General features: G+C 37.9%; 1 protein-coding gene and 1 long non-coding RNA gene across 2 annotated transcripts; both read left to right on the top strand.

The window, feature by feature from the left end:
• Positions 1–976: 976 nt before the first annotated feature.
• On the top strand, positions 977–5057 carry LOC116965811. Its single transcript, XR_004409669.2, has 3 exons — positions 977–1065; positions 2073–2114; positions 4812–5057. It is a non-coding gene; the product is annotated as an uncharacterized LOC116965811 (long non-coding RNA).
• A 706-nt stretch (positions 5058–5763) lies between these two features.
• Positions 5764–19520, top strand: ELF5 (E74 like ETS transcription factor 5). The gene is given in 6 exon segments (XM_009968588.3): positions 5764–5887; positions 12988–13221; positions 15534–15584; positions 17366–17512; positions 18610–18805; positions 19424–19520. Coding segments are annotated over 6 exon segments (849 nt in total).
• Positions 19521–19964: the final 444 nt, after the last annotated feature.

Here is a 19964-nt window from a genome sequence, read left to right as displayed (position 1 = left end):
CTCCTCCATCCCAAGTTACAATTCTTGTTGACAAATTTTTGAAGACAGGAAAATCTTAGTACAAAGCCCACCTAAAATATATTAAAGACAAGGTATTTTCAGTGTTAGAAATATGTCTCAGGAGAATTGAGGTATCATACATGCCTAAATTTTTGTCTTGCTCTGTATGCAGGCATCGTCAAGAGACTACTAATTAACATGGACCTCTGGGGCACAAAAAATATTTTGATCTGAGCTGACCAAAGTTCCTCCTCAATTATTAAAACGAATCATAATTTTATGTTAGATGTACTAATTTCATTCTCTAATTCAGTGTCTCCACTGCCAGTGTCTCTGATCTGTTGCTTCTAACGATGCCAAGCATCCTACTCATAAACATTCAAATCACTTTACAGTCATTTCAGACCTAAAGGCAGCTGCACCTGCACTAGAACCCAGCAGGCTTTTGTGGACCTCAGAGTCACTGTGCTTGGCCGGAGAGATGGCACCTGACATCAGGTGAATGCTGTCCTTTCTCTAATACCTGCCGTGGTTTGCTGCATTACTTTAAACAGGTCACTTTTCTGCATCCTGGTCTTTGCCAGATGCAGATGGTGAGGCTTCCACTTCCTGGCCTTTGAGAACTATGAACAAAATGTGATAGCCCTTCTTACATGATAAGATCATGAAAGAAAGAGTGAGAGTCTCCTTAGTTCAAGTGCTTAAACATAATAGATTTGCTTAAGGTGCTCCAAGAGTCATGCTTGTATAAATCAACGCTTTCTAGAGAAAGAGTTAAAAAACAATATGAGATAAAGGTAAACTTTCTACACTTCAGAATGTTTCTCCCCCAATCGCTTGGCTATGTTATACTATATATTATCACTGTCATCAAAAGGAGTGTGTACAAAAACTTGAAAAACCAAACGAACCTGTCTGTAAGGTGTTCCATATATCACAGTCCTGTAGGTGGTTTTATTTTCAAAGTGCCGAGCTGTGCTGCTGTTAAAGACTTCTTCTTCCCCTTGCTCCCAAGACCTACTTCTGGACTTAACTGCTGCATCAGGAGTAATCACCTACATACCAGTAAGCTACATTTGTTTATTAAAGTCATTATTTTTAAAAGAGTTGTAGGCTGTCAAAGTGGTTTTGCTGTGTTGATTTTATCAGGCACCCAACTGATGTACTGCCTTCCATTCTCTTTTGTGCATCACCAGTTTTCTCAATAATAAACAACTGACTTTGGTGTAATGAATTAATGGGGGAGACAGGCATGAGCCTCAAATAATACTTTTTAATAAATTAAAAATCTAGACCTGTCTCGCTAAATCAGAAGACACTGTTTGTAACGTGACAGTTAATTAATAACTCCTTCAAACACAGCACCAGCTGGAGTAAAACCAAGAGCTGTAAAGCTCTCCTGTTAAAAAAAACTTTCTGTCTCTTCCCCTTTCTGTGTCCCCAAAGTATATTTGAGCAGATATGTACATAAGCAGCATGAGCTAATAGTAAAATACTATTCTGTGATCCAAATCAATATCCTGTTTACATAATTATTTGAAAAGATATTATTTTTGCTAATGATATTAATAATTAACCTTATTTTCTGGAGCATCCATAAGTCTATATGGGAGCAGCAGTGTAAACTGCATATCAATAAAACAGGATTTTTCCTTCCCAGATCATTTTTACTGCCTATCACAGCATGTGGTCAAGCCTGTTAGGATTTGGAGCTGGCAGCTTTGCCTCACATGTGCGTTAACAGGTCTAGGCTTCAGCAGGGGTTGAAGCTGCCATTCCACATCAAAAAATTAGTTTCCCAGATTCAGGAAGAAAGTTTTCCTCACAATAAACTACAAAATAAAGCATGTGCCTAGTTCTAAACTTTACCAAATCCAATGGCTTTGTCTTTATTTCACACTGCTCTTTGCTTGTAACAGTTCATCCATCTTCCCAAGTATCATTTCACCTTGAACTAATCTACTTCCCATGTTTGAAAAATCATCATTTGAAAAGTCGCAAGCAAAGCACTAATCTGTCACTACCATTTGGAGTGCAATGATTCAAATACTAATAAATTCTTATTTTTCTAGCTAAATCTTACCACAATGGAGGAAGGATTATAATCTTGCAAGGTAACATATTATTTTATCTAAACTAAGTATTTCCAAATTTATTTTATTTTTCACTAAAGCACTAGCCTAAAAAAAGTCAACAATTTTTTTTTGGTACTGTAAAGAGAATGTGAACCCACCTTCTCACCTTTTATAATTTGCATTTCTAGTAAGAAGTAACTCTTAAACTTGTGAAACTGTTAGATAGAAATTATTTTGTGCTGACATCCCATAGAAATAAACTATGAAATTCTGTCCTTGATGAATTTGATGGGAAAATTCTCTCTGTCTTGAGTAGGACTATTTATATGTGGGAAATTTCACATATGGGGAGGCAGTTATAGAGTGGAGGAGATACTTTGAACAGGTTATCTTCACAGTCATTCTTAAAACATGCCATTCCAAAGGTCTGTGGAGTTAGTCTATTCTTTCCAAAATGGCAGTTGGCTTTCAGCAGTTCATTTCTGCCCACTGAGTTGACACCAGGGTATCCTCACAGTGGGCTGCTCATTGCATTATGGGGATGACTGTAACAAGAACAGGAGTGTGCTGGCTGCAGAGGGTATGGTTGGGAAGGTCATTGTCACCATACGTCCTGGAGGTCTCTACCTTTTTCAGAGGTGCTAACTGGGATTATCTATTGCACATATGCAGGTACATCTCTGGCAATGTCCTGTCATTATAGAAGTGGGTTATTAGTGACTCGCAGTTCTCCCTGTTCTTCTGCAACTTTCTGTCCAACTCTTCTGCATGTCTCTGTTCTGCCACCCCTTGGCGATTAATAAGCAGTGAAATTCTTCTCAAAAAAATTCCCATTGATTCCAAGAGGTTAAAGAACGTTTTTCCTTTGTAGTAAACAAATACTTTCTCTTGCATACATAGTAAGCCTGTGTAGATCTCTAATTGCTGGTTTTCAGAGATACTTGGGTCAATACACTTGCACTGTAGTAAAGAACGGTTGACCTCTTTCCACCTGCCCAGTGAGTTTCAGAATTCTGTGCCTAGTAAACTGTCATCATCTCATTAAACTATTGGAATTCAGCATTACAGCAACTGCAGAAAAAATTAAATATGCATTTTGTATTTACTTAGATTTGAATTACATTCTGCAGCAACTTGAAACTGATAAAAATGCCACTGTTTTGACTTTCTATATTGTTTGTAAACAAATATGACTTTGGAAACTTTTCACTGTGTGGGCCACTCAGTCAGATGAATCAAAAAATCAGATTGGGACCGTCACAAACTTAAATCTTGTAATCATCTTATATCTGAGACAGCACCTGGTAGATTCATATGAATCACTTTGTATGACTTTTGTCAAATTCTATATGGCTCACTGGGTATACGGTGTTCATCCAAAAGCACAATTACACACATACACCTGTATGAGGTATTCTACACTAAATACTTTGGCAGAAATGCATAGAGAAGAGACTTTTTGACCATATTGACTACAATGATTAAATGTTTATATTCTCATATGTTCCATTCATAATGCTATGATTGGGTGTAAATGTGATCTTGAAATATTACTTTGCTCTATATATGAATTCCAGCATATCAAAGGATTTCAGGACCCTCCCAAATGTTTCTATGTTCCATATCTCACCATTGTTTTATTTAGACTGTAAGATCAGAGTTTTCTTTCAGTTCTTCAATCTATCCACAGAAATTCCTGAACCCTTCCTTAGTACCCTTCCTGAACATTTCCTTAGTATACACAGCTATTTGGACAATTTTTGACATTGTAATAATTTTAAACTACACATTGATCTTTAAGAACATATTACCCTACTAACCATCTCAGGTGTCTTTCTGAGAGAAATTACCTAATCTGGAATTAGTTATGAAAGTCAGAACCACCTTAGTTTGGAAGAAAAGAGCCAGAACTGGCTTGAGCAATTTTGTGTGAGGTCTGAAAGGTAAGAGCCACAATCAGGTTCATTTATGCATTCACAGCAGTGAGCCCATGGAACATTTCCAGTGTTTCCCAAACAAGAAAACAGATCTGAACTAGAATATAAAGGACAGTGGGTTTTAATTCCATTTAATTCTTTCCTTCAAGTCTCCTAGAGCATCACTCTTTCTACTAAATTTTATATGAGAGGTCTAGGGTCTCAGGCATTGTGAGTCTTAGTCACAAAGAACAGAAATCCATGTGTATGTACATATGTTATACATCTGTAAGAGAAAAGGATGGGCAAAAATTCTCCTGTACCTACTTCAGTAAATCATGTTTTCCTCAGCCACTCATTTCTTTCACTGAAATATCACCAGTTGTCAACTACTTTATTATTCAGTCATCTCACTTTTGGTGCAAGAACCTTCTTCCATGAAGTGTACAACCAGTTTTCTGCACATATTCTCAGTTTCTAATCTCTTCTGAAAGCACATTTTTTTTCTCAAGTTCACACTTTGGACAGGCTGACATCTAAGGCAGTGTTTTATGGTCAAAGTGAGTAGCCTTATGGTCAGAACAATGTTTTCTCACATGCTTGTATGGGGACTTGCTCAAAATTTTTTACCAATGATCTCATTAAACAATAATGTTAATCTCATCTACATGTTTCTAATTATTTCATGGTTTATTCCCACTCTTATTTTTATATATCTAAATTACATCATCAAGTTCATAGGAATGTGTTATTACGATCATTTTTACTGCAAATCTAACTGTCGTATATTAATCTGCTGCATTGTTCCTGAATTTCTCAGGTCCTTCCTTCACTGCTGTTTTCAGATGAACATCATCTTCAGCTGAAGCTTAGGTGATGGGGGGTAATGGTACATCACAGATCTGTACATAGACAGAAAGAGAATAATGTCTGTAGCCTTATAACTTCAGTGCTTAATATTGTCTTTTCATCTCCAACTAATGTATTGATATCCTAAGGTGATGCTGTTGCAGTTACCTTAATAAAACAGTTTGAATCCTAGAATATTATTTTGATTTTAGTTTGAAAGTATGATTTTGATTTAACATGAAGCTACAGTAGCTATGAGAATATAAAGTACACTAAGGCCCTTAGGATTAAGCAACTAGTATGCTGCGTGCCTCGAACACTATAAGAATAGTTATGGACTCTGAATTAACACAATAGGTACTGGTTATGGATCTTGACTTGAAACAATAGGTACCAGAAGAAACTGGTTTGGTTGGGAAGATCGGCCAAGGGAGAGGTGAGCATTAGCCAAAGATGGAGTGAGCATGCGCAAGGATGGAGTTCAATCAGCCGACACAGTGAGGAAGACTATTGACGACCACCAGAGGACCCCCATCCAACATAACAACGCATGCGTTAGAGACATTTGCATATGATAATAATTTCCAGGAAATAACATTAATATGCTAATCATTGCCCTCCCCCCATTCTATTTAAATCAATCAGTAAAGATGACCAATGATTTCTGTAAAATAGGAATATAGATAAGATGAGGTAACTGAAAGCCAATCGTTATTAAGGTCAACTTATAAACTTTATGAATTTTGTTGATCTTATGTAACTATGACTCTGCTGAAAAAGTGTATAAATATGTTGTGCTTTGTACCTGTTGGCGAACACGTCTTTGGTGGAGCTATCCCCTGTGTTCCCCAGCGCTGGAATAAAGAAGTGCCTGCTTATCTGCCTTGTGTAGATATGTTCTTTCACGATTGCGACCACTAACAATGATAGAGTTAGTAACTCAGAGCACATTTCTGTCAAATACAATGGTTTGTGATCCCTTGATGTCTTGGAAAGAGTTATCAGGGACAACTGAAGATGACTAGACCACCTGTGATAATCAGAAATGTATATAGATAGACTTCAATAGAAAAAAAATGTACAATGTCAAAAATTCAATTGTGATTTGAATTTAATTCAAGACTAATAATGGAACTAACAGGGTATGGATTCTGAACCTTTTGCTGAGTCTCTATGCATGCTATTTTCTAGTCTCACTGACCTTTTCAAGCATATCACCAGCCATGCCAGACAGAGGTGCAGAGGAAGAATAGTAACAAGTAATGACTTTAGTTCTGTTATGCATTGTGTTGAACTAATGCTTTCCACTCATTTGAAATGGTGATACACCTAACGTAAACAGGAACTTCCAAAGGAGAGCATGGTTCATTAAAAGCAGCTGGACAACTATGGCCTCAGATTCTTGACTCCTTTTGTTTACCCCATTTACTTGAAATCCAGCTTTTGTCACTGAAAACATTCCCAGCATTTCAGCTATATAACGGAAGAGTAATTTAATTTGGAAGATTTACAGTTCCTCAAATGCTCTACAACATTGTAATGAATAGCAGTGACCGGATAAATACACACTAAGCTGGCAAAAACTAGGATTTTGAAAGCCACCAGAGAACTATATGACTGTAGAAATGCACCCCTAATAACACAAGAATTCCCCACTGCAGTATTTGCCAACACTAAACATGCAATCCTCTAACTGTGCATGTGGAAACCCTGCACTTTACCAGGCCATGCATCTCATGTGGGGATCCCATCTCTGTTTGAAGGAACTCATGCTAAATGTTCTGGTGTCAGGACAGATTCCTGTTCAGAAGCTTAAGCCAGCATTACTTGTTAGAAATCTCCCTTCAAGTCAGTTGGTTTAAATTCCTAAACAGTCCTGATACTTTTCTATGCACTCAGGCTGAACCATTCAACAGGCTCTGAAAAGAAAAGTAGCACAAGCTGCTCATGCTAATGAGCCAAACTCTTGATGAGAACTGGGAAAAAATTATGCTTTTATGCAACACCTTTTCTCTTTCAAAACTATTTTTGTCCTTTTACATGAGAACACTGCTGGCCTTACAGAAGAGACTTCTTCCAAGACACAGTCTGAGTAACAAAGAGCAGAACTTTCTACGTGGTTTCTGATGACCACTGAGGATATAGTGTTTTGTTTCTATATTGCTAAACTGGACATATGAGGTAGAATATAAATCTTCTTGCTTCAACTAGATGACTGTATTTAAAGCCCTGCAGGAATTGAATGTCTAAAAACATCACAGAGTTTTAATATTAGGTTTCATTCTAACTTAAAACACAATTATGAATTTAATTTGAAATCACAGGAAGTATTCTGTTTTAAAATTTAAACATGCATTTTTAAATGTCTAATGTGATTCAATTTAATTTTGGATCAGTCAGAATAATTCTTTTGCCTTGACTTTTATTATAGATTTGCCTGTTATTCAATCTACTTCCACATTTTTAAACAACAAAAAAAACCCCACCAAAAACAAAAACCACAACACTGAAACTGAAATAATCCCAAGGGAACTTCTGATATCAGCAGATCAGCATTTGCCAAAGGCAAAGCAGCTCTTCTGAGGCATTTTGACAATTTCTAGCTTTACTGCCGTCTGTTACTTGTTAAGAGCATAAAGGTCTGTGACTCTACAACTGTGCATCTCTGAATTCATCCAGGTGAACAGTGATGCACCATCTATACCCCAGCCATTACTTTAAATTGAACTATGCTTGTAGTTAAATGCAAAGTTCCCTCAGCTCTTAAAACACACAGCTTTGTGCAATGATCAGGTCAGACTGCAATGTTAAGCAATGCTGAGCTGAGGAATTTATTAGCCTTTTCTGACCAGGGTAGGAGCTATGTTTCTTCCTCCACATGTTTTCTATTGCTCAATTTTTTATGCTTTTAGGCTTTCCAGGAGTCCTTAATGGTTACAATAATTTCTCTCCTGAATCAAATCTAAACCAACCTGTGAGTTTTCTTATAATCTCTTCCACAGTATCCAAGGATTACATTTAACATGTCTAGCACACTCAAATAAAACCACTACTGCAGTGCCATCAGCATTGCACAAGCAGACCTTGAACAGAAAAGTACTTTGCTCTGAAGCCAGAGAAGAATGTAGGTCAGTGTAATAACATTAAATTTACACTTCTGGTGACAGTAATAGGCTTGAGGATTGTGATCCATATGTCTTTTGAAAACCTGTTTTGTACTTTCTAGAAACAAAGTAGAAGCTCAAGGTTAAATGAATGAAAAAGGGATGGCTAGACTGCCTAGAAAGAAACAAGATGAAGACCACTGATTTGCAGGCTATCACAGGACTCGTCTCCTGTGCTAGAAAGAGCACTAGTATTTTTATGTACGAGCCTAAAGTAAGTTTCTACAGTATTTGCTCCAAAGACATGAAATTATTCCAGCAGACCCAATCAGAGGCAGGACCCTGGCTTACAGGGACTTTAGTCTGGGACAGTGCAGTTGTGGTTTGGGCCTGATCGGCAACCAACCACCGCAGCTGGTCACCCTCCCTTCCCCCTCCCCACCTGGGAATGGGGGAGGGAATTAGCAGGGTGAAGGGAGGCTCACAGGCTGAGATAAGAACAGTTTAATAATGGCAATGAAACGAGAACAATAACGATGATAGGGGAAAAACAAAAAGAAATATATAAACAGGCAATGTACAGCGTAATTGCTCCCCACCCGCTAACCAATACCCAGCCCGTTCCTGGCCAGCGACCCCGAGATACCAAGATCCCACAATCTCAATCCTGGAAGCGAGAGAGAGAGAGAGAGCGCTCCTTCCCAACCACCCCTCCTTTATACAGTGAGCATGACGTCCCATGATATGGAATATTTCACTGGCCAGTTCGGGTCAGGTGCTCTGGCCGTGCTCCCTCCCTGCTCCCTGTGCCCTTGCGCACGGGCAGGACATGGAGAGTCGGAGAGTCCTTGAAGTCTCAGTAGCAGCTGAAAACATCAGTGTGCTATCAGCATTTTTCCCATACCAAACCCAAAGCTAAATCCAAAACACAGCACTCATCTAATCCCTGAAAAGGAATATTAACTCTATTTCAGCCCAAACCAAGACATGCAGCAATGTCTGTTCCTATGAGAAGAACTATAGGGTTAGTTTGCCTTTACAGCTCCCACATTGGTCAATTTAATGTTTTTATTTTCTGGCAATCAGAATCTATCAGGATTGATATTTGGGGGACATTTTTATTGTTTTTTTAATACCAAGTGGAGGAAGTTAAAATTTGTGACACTAAAAATACTGTGTCATTTTCATTTCTTCTCTTTGTTTTCCAGCACTGGATGAAATTGGGGAAATAATACAGAAAATACACATAAATTTTAGCTCCAAAAATTAAAACATTATGCCTAAATGAAATAAAACTTTTCCAACTGACAAAAAGATGCATCAAATTATATAGGAACAATCTGCCTGCCCTATATTAAAACTGTGCTACATATAAACAGACCATCCAGTTTTGTTATGGCTGATAGCAGTATTTCCCCCTGTTGTAAGCACACATTCTGCATTATCTTGCCTGCCTATGCAATGCAGAAATCAGTGAATCCCAAGATAATCTAGACAGCTGCCTTTTATTTGGCCTACATTTCTGAACCTACTTGAGACTTACTGCCTTCCACAGGTTTGCTTATCACCACTGATAAAACCAGATCTCCCACAAGGCAGGAGACTCATTTCAGCACTGTCACCTTAACTAGGGGACATTAATCCAGTCTATTGATTGAAACAACCTGTGCAGTCTGGGAAAACTATGTCAACAAATGCCATTCCCTGAGGGGTAGACACTGCCCAGCACAAAAGGGTTTAAATACTCAGGCTCAAGGAGAAGTACAATAAGATAGACAGTGCAGCTGAACCAGCAGTGGAAATAACCATAAAATGGTGGAAAGGTCAAGGTTTGAAGTCTGTGCTTTCTTCTCCACCCTCAGCTACCTACCGTCACCCTGACAGATATCCTCCTCCCCTGCCCTCAAGCTGTAGTTTTGGGTACAGTTCTGACATGTCCCTGTCACTGGGCGATCTACCCGTCCCTGCCTTACCTGACTGCATGGTTTTTGCCCTTATGTTCTTGGCTGGTATGAAATTCTACCTGCGGCTTTCTTTTTCTCTAAAAGAAAACCTGAAAATCTTTCATAGAGTCATTGTCTTTGGCTAATCTTTTATTCCACAGTGGTATAATACCTTGGTCATGTCCATCATTTAGAAGACAGGAAAGCTCTTGGTGTCAGCACCTTTTACACGCTCACCATATACTTCAGGGGTCCTGGATTATTTAAAAAAAAAAAATAAAAAAATCAGAATCTTTCCAAAGCTAAAGCAAACAAGGAAACTGGACCAGAGGAGTGCTGTTCCACAAAAGAAACACGCTATGCCATTTATATGACAATATAAATATTGCCTGTGAGGCTAATATTCATCATAATCAAGCCAAATGTCCAAAATATTTCAAGATTATTCATTATATTTACGGAAAGCCAGAATAAATATTTCTGATTTTCTTTCATGTTGCCTCAAGATAGAAAAAAATGAGCAATCCAACGTTCTTTTAGATAGAAAAAACCAAAGCAGTGACCTTGCCACTCAGGTGCATATTGCACACGGATTGCAGTGAAGGGGCCTGGGCTGGCTTGCTTCAACAGCTCATGGAGTGGTTCATGAAACAAGGGCTGGATTCACACCCAGCCCCATAGGGACACCCCTCCGCCGGTAAATCTATCTATCTGGGGACATGGTGATGTTCCAGTTTTCCTAAGGAGGACTGAAGAGTGTTGGCAGAGGATTAAAAAAAAAAAAAGTATGACTGGCTCAGAAAAGGATCAATTCAACCTTCTGATTTTCTTGAGCAGCCTCTGAATTTGGGATTCAGGTAGAGCTCAAGCTTAATTTTAAAGCTTCTTTTTTTTTTTTTTTTTTTTTTTTTTTTTTTTTTTTTTTTTCCCTGGCATAAGCATTGTGAGCCTTGTGCTCACAGCACTCCCATTCTCCCCCAAGGAAGCTTTCAGACTCTGACATAGACAGGTGTGTGCAGTCTGCAGGGTTCATAAAGCCGATCCAATGTCAAGCTCATCTGATTTTCCTTTTAAATAAGGAGGTGGAAAATAATCCGAGATTAAAATATCCTCAAGGTGTGGGTCCCAAAAGTCAGGCCCAGATCTTCTGCCCACCTCTTGGCTTTGTTATGATGTCACAGTAGCATCTCAGTGTTTAAAACGCAGCATTCAGTATTACATTAATTCTATATGTGCATACATATGAAGATATTTATAGCATGGGAATGATTCATGAAAGCAACCACAAATTCCTCTGTAAACTTTTAGGACCTATAATTAGAAGTATTAATTACTTTACAGAAGCCATGTAGAATGCAATATCCTTATTTCAGTTATTCTGTCACAATTTTGAACTCTTTGAATTAATGTTACTATGGAAACTCATCTAATCTATTTGCATAATTTTGCACTCTGAACTCTCTGTCTGGACAAATGACAGATACAATTCACTTGGCTTGCAGTGCTATCATAACCTATTCTGAATTACAATTTTACATAAGCAATGCCTAAAATCAAATGTTCAGGATTCATATGAAGATGAAATAATAACCAGTGGATGACTGGAGTAAGAAATTGTGAAATATAAGTCAAGTGTAAGGTGCTGTGAGGTGTGAAAATAAAGTAAACCTTTTGTGATTTCTTTACAGTACTCTTATTCACATTTGATTGATTTTCTATTGCTATTTACTGTTCCATAACTGTGCCACTGCAGTGATAAAATAAATATTACAGATAAGGTATTCAAAATCAATTTAGAATCCTTAAAGATCCTAAAGCAACAATCTCTCAAGAATGGGATTCCTGTAACTGCTGAGAGAAATTAAGAGTCAGACTTAAAAAGTTAAAAATAATAGAAACAAACTGAGTAATGAATGAATGAAAATGATCATTTGAAGATGTAGACTTGAATTCTGTTTTCCTTAAATGTTATCTGAATGGATACAGAAAGGACATATTCTCGCCATTGCCTATAATTCTTCTAATCACCCAAAAAAGGTAGCTGCATATGCACAGACATCCAAGAAAAGAAGACTGCAAGATTAGACCTTTGAATGCATATAGCAGTCTAGCTCACAGAAAGAAAAAGAGCGTTTTAAAGAGTGTGCCCATGATTATAAGCTCAACCAGCTTCAATAATAGGACCTTGTGTTTCGATTCTAGAGAAAAAGTGTTTGAGTCACAGATTATGCTTGTTAGCTGCAGCATATAGGCTTATCATACCAGACCTAGTTTTAACGTTAGTAATAGTGAAAATAGTTTTTTTTTATAGAAAAAAAAATTATTGTGAATATATACATGTTTTTATAAGTTTTCCTGGTAACTGCATTGCTGAGGAGAGAAGCCTGTTAAAAAATTGGGCATTTAATTGGCAAAGGAGTTGTTGGTTACAATTGCCAGGCAGGTTTACTTAAAAGGTCTTCCACTCTTCCTTTTATCTGTTAGAATTGTTTCTCTGGTGATAAGTGTGTTGAGTAATATATTTTTCATTTTCTAATCTAACAAAAAATATTCATTATGATAACATTAACAACATTATTTTGGATTAAATGAGTAAAAGAAGTTGCTGGAATGATAAGAAAAATATCAATAAATTAATGGTATTTACCCATCTGCCACAGAGTGTAGCTAGGTGTCTGCATGAGAGTACTTTCGCATCTAAAACCTGAGGTTATTTTAATGTAGCAACACATCCCTCCTTTCTATCAGAGTGCTACATCTATCAGAGTTCTCACATATTCTGTACTCTGACCTTTTTAAATTTTTTGGAATTGCCATTTTAATACGTGAATATTCTTTTTTTATTTTTTTTTTCACATGTAAGCACTTTCTCTTGAAATGTCTCACACAATTAATATGAATATTTGAAATACAAAAGGCTGTGACAATAGGAGACAGAAAAATGCAAAAGGTAGGGCTTGTACTCTAGAGAAACACTGAATGAAGACTGCAGTCAGAAGAAGGAAGAGGAGTTAGTTTAGCTTGAAATATGATTATTAAAATGAAGTGCATCATGAGTTTTGCATTGCAATGTTCCTCTTTCTTGCCAACTATATTGCAGATTCTTATTCTTTCTGGACATCCATCCACCCAGAATACTGGAGTAAGCACAATGTCTGTGAATGGTTTCAGTTTTTCTGTGACCAGTACAAATTAGATGCCAACTACATTTCCTTTTCCCACTTTCATATCAACAGCTTGTAGTTGTGCAACATGACCCAGGAACAGTTCCTAGATGCTGCAGGCATTTGTGGAAAATACTTGTATTTCATCTTACAGAATATCAGGATGCATGGTTCCAGAAATCAAATGCAAACTGAAAAGCATTGCATTTTTTGTGTGAATTTCATGCTGATAGAAAATGTGGGATCCACAGCCTCGAGCACTGAAGAAGGGTAAAATACAGAGGCCACTTAGATACTGCATTGAAGAGTACGCAGAAAAGAGGCAGGCAGAAGACCAGCTCAATGCAACTTTGGTTCTCACAATCATATGAAGACCAGGCTTGTCTCTGTGAGCCAGTGAAATCTTCAAACAGATCCCAGCACTGCTCTCTCCTTGGCCTTTCTACTGAAACCGGACAGCCTGCATAATTTAAGGGATGTTTACATCCTGACTGAATATAAAAAGACATAATACATTGTTATTCTTGTAACTCAAACTAGTGAAGGTTGCTCTGCTTCTTAAAAAGGAAGCAAGAAGTTTTGATTGATGGGGTTATCACTGCCATGTGCACTTACAATCCACCTCATTAGTAGTATGCTTAGTGATGTTCTTGAATGGAAACATTTTAATTAACTATTTTCAACCATGTCTTGAAAGATTTATTACTGCTTAAGTGAATTTAGGTTGAAAAGCTAAGTTACTGACAGTTTTGTCTAAGTGAAATAGAAGTGAAATCTCTGCTGACAATACCCTTTCTCTCTATCCAGTATTTCTCAAAGATTAACTAGTGTGTACATCAAGGTAGGGTAATTATACCAGGGTCCATTGTGATGATACGAGCAAGAAAAATTCCACTAAGCAGGGAAATTCAGAAGGACATTTCCCTATGCCCTAGCAATGAGAAACTGAGCAGCATTTTAGATGTTTGGAGCCTTCAATGACTCGAGCCTTCTCTGGTTTATAGGAGTATTTGACCAAACTGGAGCCACAGGGCTGCAGGAAAAGGATAAAAGGCTTGGGCATACAAGTCCTGGAGGGTCCCAAGGGAGCTGACACTACCAGCAGCTTCTGAGGGTGAGCAACTGCTGGGTCACAACATGCCAAAGCTTAGCTATCCTTCACTGGTCTGCTACTCACCCCAGCAGCCCAGTGGGGAGGGTGGTTGGTGAGGCACAGGGACCAGAAAGGGAGACGGCAGCAGCAGAGGGTGACCTGGGTACCCAGTGAACATTGAGCAGGGGCAGGCTGAAGCTGAAAGAAGCAGGAGCATTGAGAGACTGGGAAGACCAGAGACAAGGCAATGCATAAGAAAATATGTGGATAAGACCTACGAAAATTAAGTAGTCTTGTGCAGTGACTGAGACTGTTGTCACTAAGATGGGTAAGACTGGGAGAGGTGAGAAAGACTAGAGGCTTCTGGAAGAACAAATGAAGACTGTATTTTAGGTTGGCACTACTGTCTTGTGGAATTGACAGACATCTCTGTCTTCCATACAGAGTTCATGTATCATGTCATACAGGCCATTCAAAGGCAGGTTATTAAATGAAGGAGATAAGGATGATTAAAGGAATTAAAGAATACAGAGCTGAGGTGGAAAGCTCATTAAGAAAATTAACTTTTATAGTCAGTGCAGAGATTGAACACTTGAAAGTAAATGAAATACAACAGATTATCCATACCCACTTTTGAGAATTGCATAAAGCCGGTGAGAAAAGGCAATATGTAGTTCAGTAGTGCAAGACCTCAACACAACATACTTAAGAAATGGACCAAACTATAGCTGAGCAAGCAGGCTTAATTCTAGCTTTTCCCAATTTTTCTTGCCAGTATCACAATATAAATTCAATCCTTGAATACAGATTTGTATGCACAATGCATTTATTTATGCCTTCTGTATGTAATGACTCATTTAAAAGGTGATATTGTCCTACTAAAGCAGACAAGTTCCAGCCCTGTGAAGATCTGATTTTCAGCAGTAGAGATGATTTTTACTTAGAGGAAGGAGATAGGGAAGACTGCAGGAGTAGTTTAAAAGGGACAAGGGGCTGAATGAGAAAGGACTAATCTAAGTGTAAAGAAAGGGAGAGAAACTGTGATATAGATGACAGCAAAAAACTAATGCAAAGGGACCAGAGGGAAATGAAACTTAGTACACATGAATCGTGTGAATAGAAACATAAAGACACGATGCAAAGGGTAAGAAAAATCCCCTAAGAGTTAAAAGAAACTCCAACCCACAGACATAGTCAGAGTAGGGGGAGGGACAAATAATTTTAGCAGCAGATTAGGTGAAAAATTATTTCATGGTTTTATAGTCTGCATTTTCTACAACTTCTATTCAGAAGCAAAGATGCAAAAGGCCAGGACTTGGCTTTAAATTTCAGTTCAGAAGTTATTCTTGTGTAAAGAACTGAACACTGGGTTATGTTTTTCCCTTTTAGGCATTTCCTTTTTTATTGATGCAGAAGAAACAAAGCCATCCAACATGAACTGTAAGTAAAATTTTGTAGATAGTAAGCTCTATTCAAGGGAAAAACACTGTATTCAAAGATTAGAAATATTTAGCAGTTCAAGAGATTTCTAAAAATTAAAAAAAATCCAGACCATTTACTTTTTCTCTAATTCTTTTCCTGAAACATCTACAATATGCAGAGAAGCAAAGATTAACAGAGATCCCAACATTTCTGAATTAGTATTTTGAAGGGAAGCAGGATCCCAGGAGCTTTTGTACCTTCACTGAGGCTGCAAGCCAGGCACTGAACAGAGCAAAGCTGTTCTTTTGTCCATAAATTCCAGAAGGGCAGCAGAACAGCTTCATTTGCATGAGAATACTTTGAATTTCTGTAGGAGGTGGTACAGCTGGTGGACTAACATACAGTCAGAAACAAAGATCCTGTTAATCTTAAACACATCCGAGCATGTTATGTATCTGCTGAGGAGGCAAATGAGTAAAGTCAGCAAAATATCAGGTGTCTGACTATGTCTAAGCACAATCAGAATTTTCTGTAATCATTCAGTTCTGACCATCAAACAGATCTGATAATCTAATAACTCAATGAGCTCTGGGGTAGTAGTGCTTCTGCCTAGATTTACCTGCGTTCCATATTAGGATTTAGGCAATTTGGGATACTTCCTTGGTCAAATCTTTCAACCAATAAAAGCATACTGAATAAACTCATTGACATGAGAGTCTCCGGTGAATAGAGGCAGTCAGAAAAAAATATATACATTCCAGAATACTGTCTTACCACTTCTAACTGGTGCTCTGTTGGACCAGCAGCAGACTGTGAATATACCATGAAAGCATAAATCTTTCAGATAGCCCTGCATGAACATGGACATCTTGCTTCCATCTTTTTGTGAATATTGTGGTTTTACATGCAGCAAAATAAACTCTTTGAGGTCAACTCTTAGAAGCATAAACACAATGGGATATAAGAATATAAAACTGCAGCCCATCTTCACAAAAGTTCCCCTATTTTCTTATTTTTAGCCCATTACTATTTATCCAGTAAAATAGATTTATGGGTCTTCACTTTGTAATCACTTCCACAGGATTTCACTGATCACCCTTCTCACTAGGTGTGTACCAAGAACATACAATATTTTGTAGCCACTAGATTGGTGAGACACTGGCACAGGCTGCCCAGAGAGGTGGTAGTTGCCTCATCCCTGTAAACATTCAAGGTCAAGTTGGACAGGGCTCTGAGTGACCTGATGTAGTTGAAGATGTCCCTGCTTATTGCAGGAGGTTGGACTAGATGAACTTTAAAGGTCCCTTCCAACTCAAACTATTCTATGATTCTATGATTATATGGTTGCATATAAGTGTTGTTAGCAGACTTTGATAATCCTTCCAGTTGCACTCATTCATGATCCTCTTCTAATTGCTCTCCGCGTTACTACAATATTGAGACAAACACTGTTGAAGTGTTGACCACCTGTGCAAGCATGTTGCCTGCTGAGTCAGTTTTGACTTTCAGAAACACTGCACAGAACTAAGCCAAGAAATCTGCTGGCTGCACATCACAGAGGGGTCCATTCCATCCATGCACACCATATGCCAAATTCCATGTGCCTACAGAATCCAAGTATTTTGAACAGAGCATTGACAAAAATTTCATGTTTTGTTGTTCTGCAATCTATACAGCTGCATGTTAATTATTCACTTGTGTTTACCTTTGTGCTAGGGCTTTATTAAAGAGATAAAGTTCCACTTTGACTTAATGTTCACAGTTCCACTTTGACTTAATGTTGCAGGGCATTTGAATAGGTGACCTTTTGACCAAATTGCCACCAGACTCTGGAGTTCCTTCTTCACTTTTCACGTTATTCTGCAGTTCGATCCCAACCTGCGATAAGCCATGCATGAGGGCAGGTAGCATCAACAGCCAAGAATGACACAGTCATGGTAGAACAAGTAAGTACATATCAGAAACTCAGAACTGGAGTTAAGATTACACAGATTATGTTGCTCGAATTCTCCAGCTCAATGTGGTTATCAAAAGAAACTTTAATGACACTACAAACAAATAAAATTTCACTGAGGTTTGGTTTTTAAGTTCTGCCAGCTCTCACGATTTTATCATGAGACTTGAGGTACCTGGCATTTTCCTTAAAGCTACATATCCTTTTCTGTTTACCTTTTTAAAGGGTTTCTAGCTAATTTAGTGGCAGAGTTACTGGAAAAAAACATAAGCTGAAAATAACCTAATGGTTCTAAATACAGAAAAACAAATAAGAATCCTCAAATATTTTTATAATTGTCATTATTCTTATGTTGCTCCCAGAACTTGTGGGAGTGTTGACTCATAATTTTTAAATGCTTGTGGTCAGTGTTGGGATCGAAGATTCTTTTAACCACCAGCACCTTGATTAGCTAGTAACTAATCTGAAGTTAAGGCAATAGCTGCATATAACAGTTCTGGCATTTTTAGAACAGTCCTGACATTTTTAGTACAGCGCCATTATTTATAGCACATCTGATGCTAAAACAAACTTTTGAAATGAGTTGCAATAACAAGGAAGAGTTTATCAATCCTGGGAAATAGGCTTTGTAACTCCTCATACTATTGTCTCATTTTCAGGCAAGCCAATGTTTGTTACAATTTTTAACTTAAAACACTTTAAATGAACTTGAAAATTACTTTTAGAACATCAAAATAAATACTCTGTTGAAGTCACTGATGATCAGAGGAGCAGAAGCTATGAATGACATAAACTTTGTAAGACGGTAAAATTCACTAGTTTCTGGAGTGAAAAAAAAAAAAAAAAAAAAAAAGAAGATTCTAGCATCACAGGTGTTTGTATGACCCTGATTTATTTTTTTCTGGAGCAAGTACTTTGAAGCTAGTTACAGAATGGCAATGCACTAAAATTTTGAAAGTTAAATTAAGTGCAATTGGTTTGTGAAGTTGACAACCCGATAACAAGATGTACTCTAAATACAATTCTGCCTTAGTATTTTGGCATGAGTAAGAAAACACCTATTAAATATCTGTCTTCTTCCTGTTCCAGACCTGCAGAATTCTCATTTGTGGGAATTTGTGAGAGATTTGCTCCTTTCTCCTGAAGAAAATGGTGGCATCCTGGAATGGGAAGATAGGGGACAAGGCATTTTTCAGGTTGTTAAATCAGAAGCCCTAGAAAAGATGTGGGGACAAAGGAAGAAAAATGACAGAATGACATATGAAAAATTGAGCAGAGCTCTCCGGTGAGTTAACAGGCAGCAGGGCCCCTCGTTTCGGTTGACTTCTACCTCAGCATCCACTTTTCATAACAATCCTGAAAACTCAAATGTGTGTGTGGGAAGAGAGGGAAGTGGTGAGTGGTGATGTGTTTGGTTATTTTCTTCATGTTTTTTCTATAGGTCCTGAGATAACACCCAGTCTTTTGTTTATAAACAATATCATAGGGCTAAATGTAAACAAGTACAGAATTGTAACTCTACTGATGACAGCAAAGCTATCACACTTCACCTCAGTTCAGAATTTTGTCAAGTGACCCTCCCACAAAATGACCCTTTTTGCTGTAGCAGTAACACTGGTGGTTTCTTCTGAACTGTGGTAATTTTAGGGAAAAATTACAACCAACCAAGGAACAGATTTCTTTGTAATTCTTGTATCTTTCAAACCATGGAAGGCATACTCCAAGGCATGTGGGAAAGTCTAAAGCTCTTTAAAGTCACAAGAGCAATTTAACAGAGAGAAAGGAGCTCTCTGACTGTAAAGAACACCAACTCGTGCTGTTCTGCTGTTATGAAGTCCATGTAAGGAATGCCTTTAATGTGACTTTTACTACTTTCTCCATTGTTTTTTTTTCTCCCCTGCAATTACTATTATAAAACTGGCATTTTGGAATGAGTGGACAGAAGGCTGGTGTACAAGTTTGGAAAGAATGCCCACAGATGGCAGGAGAACAAGATATGAACTGCTCCATGCTTCCTTCTCAGCATAAAACATGCTGTAGCCTGAATAATCCAGCTGCAATAGACACTTGAGGGGGAGGTTTTTTGCTCCCTCTCTCCCCTCTGCCAGTTTGGACAAATTCATGGTAGTCTGCTTCAAGAGACAGACTAGAGCAATGAAAACAGTGCTTGAATTTTGGAGTTGTCTTCCTTTTTGTGCTTTCTGACAAGCACTATCTCCTAGCACACCTTTAGGAATATTCTTACTGTTGCTCAAGGGATTAGGATTAATTTTGATATTTAAAGCCTCCGTATCTTTCTGTCTCAGCTAGTATGTCCAGTGAGAAGCATTAAATTCCTCCCCATTTCACTGCCATTTGAAATAGATTGTTTAGGTACATTTCTCAGTTAGGTTCTTATACTTTGGAATAACACAGAATTTTTTTTTTTCCATTTCATAAGAAAA

This window comes from Tyto alba, unplaced genomic scaffold (assembly GCF_018691265.1).
Source record: "Tyto alba isolate M040663 unplaced genomic scaffold, T.alba_DEE_v4.0 Super-Scaffold_18, whole genome shotgun sequence".
NCBI lineage: Eukaryota > Metazoa > Chordata > Aves > Strigiformes > Tytonidae > Tyto > Tyto alba.
Note: the sequence above shows the minus strand (reverse complement) of the source record. Positions and strands in the feature narration are given on the sequence as shown.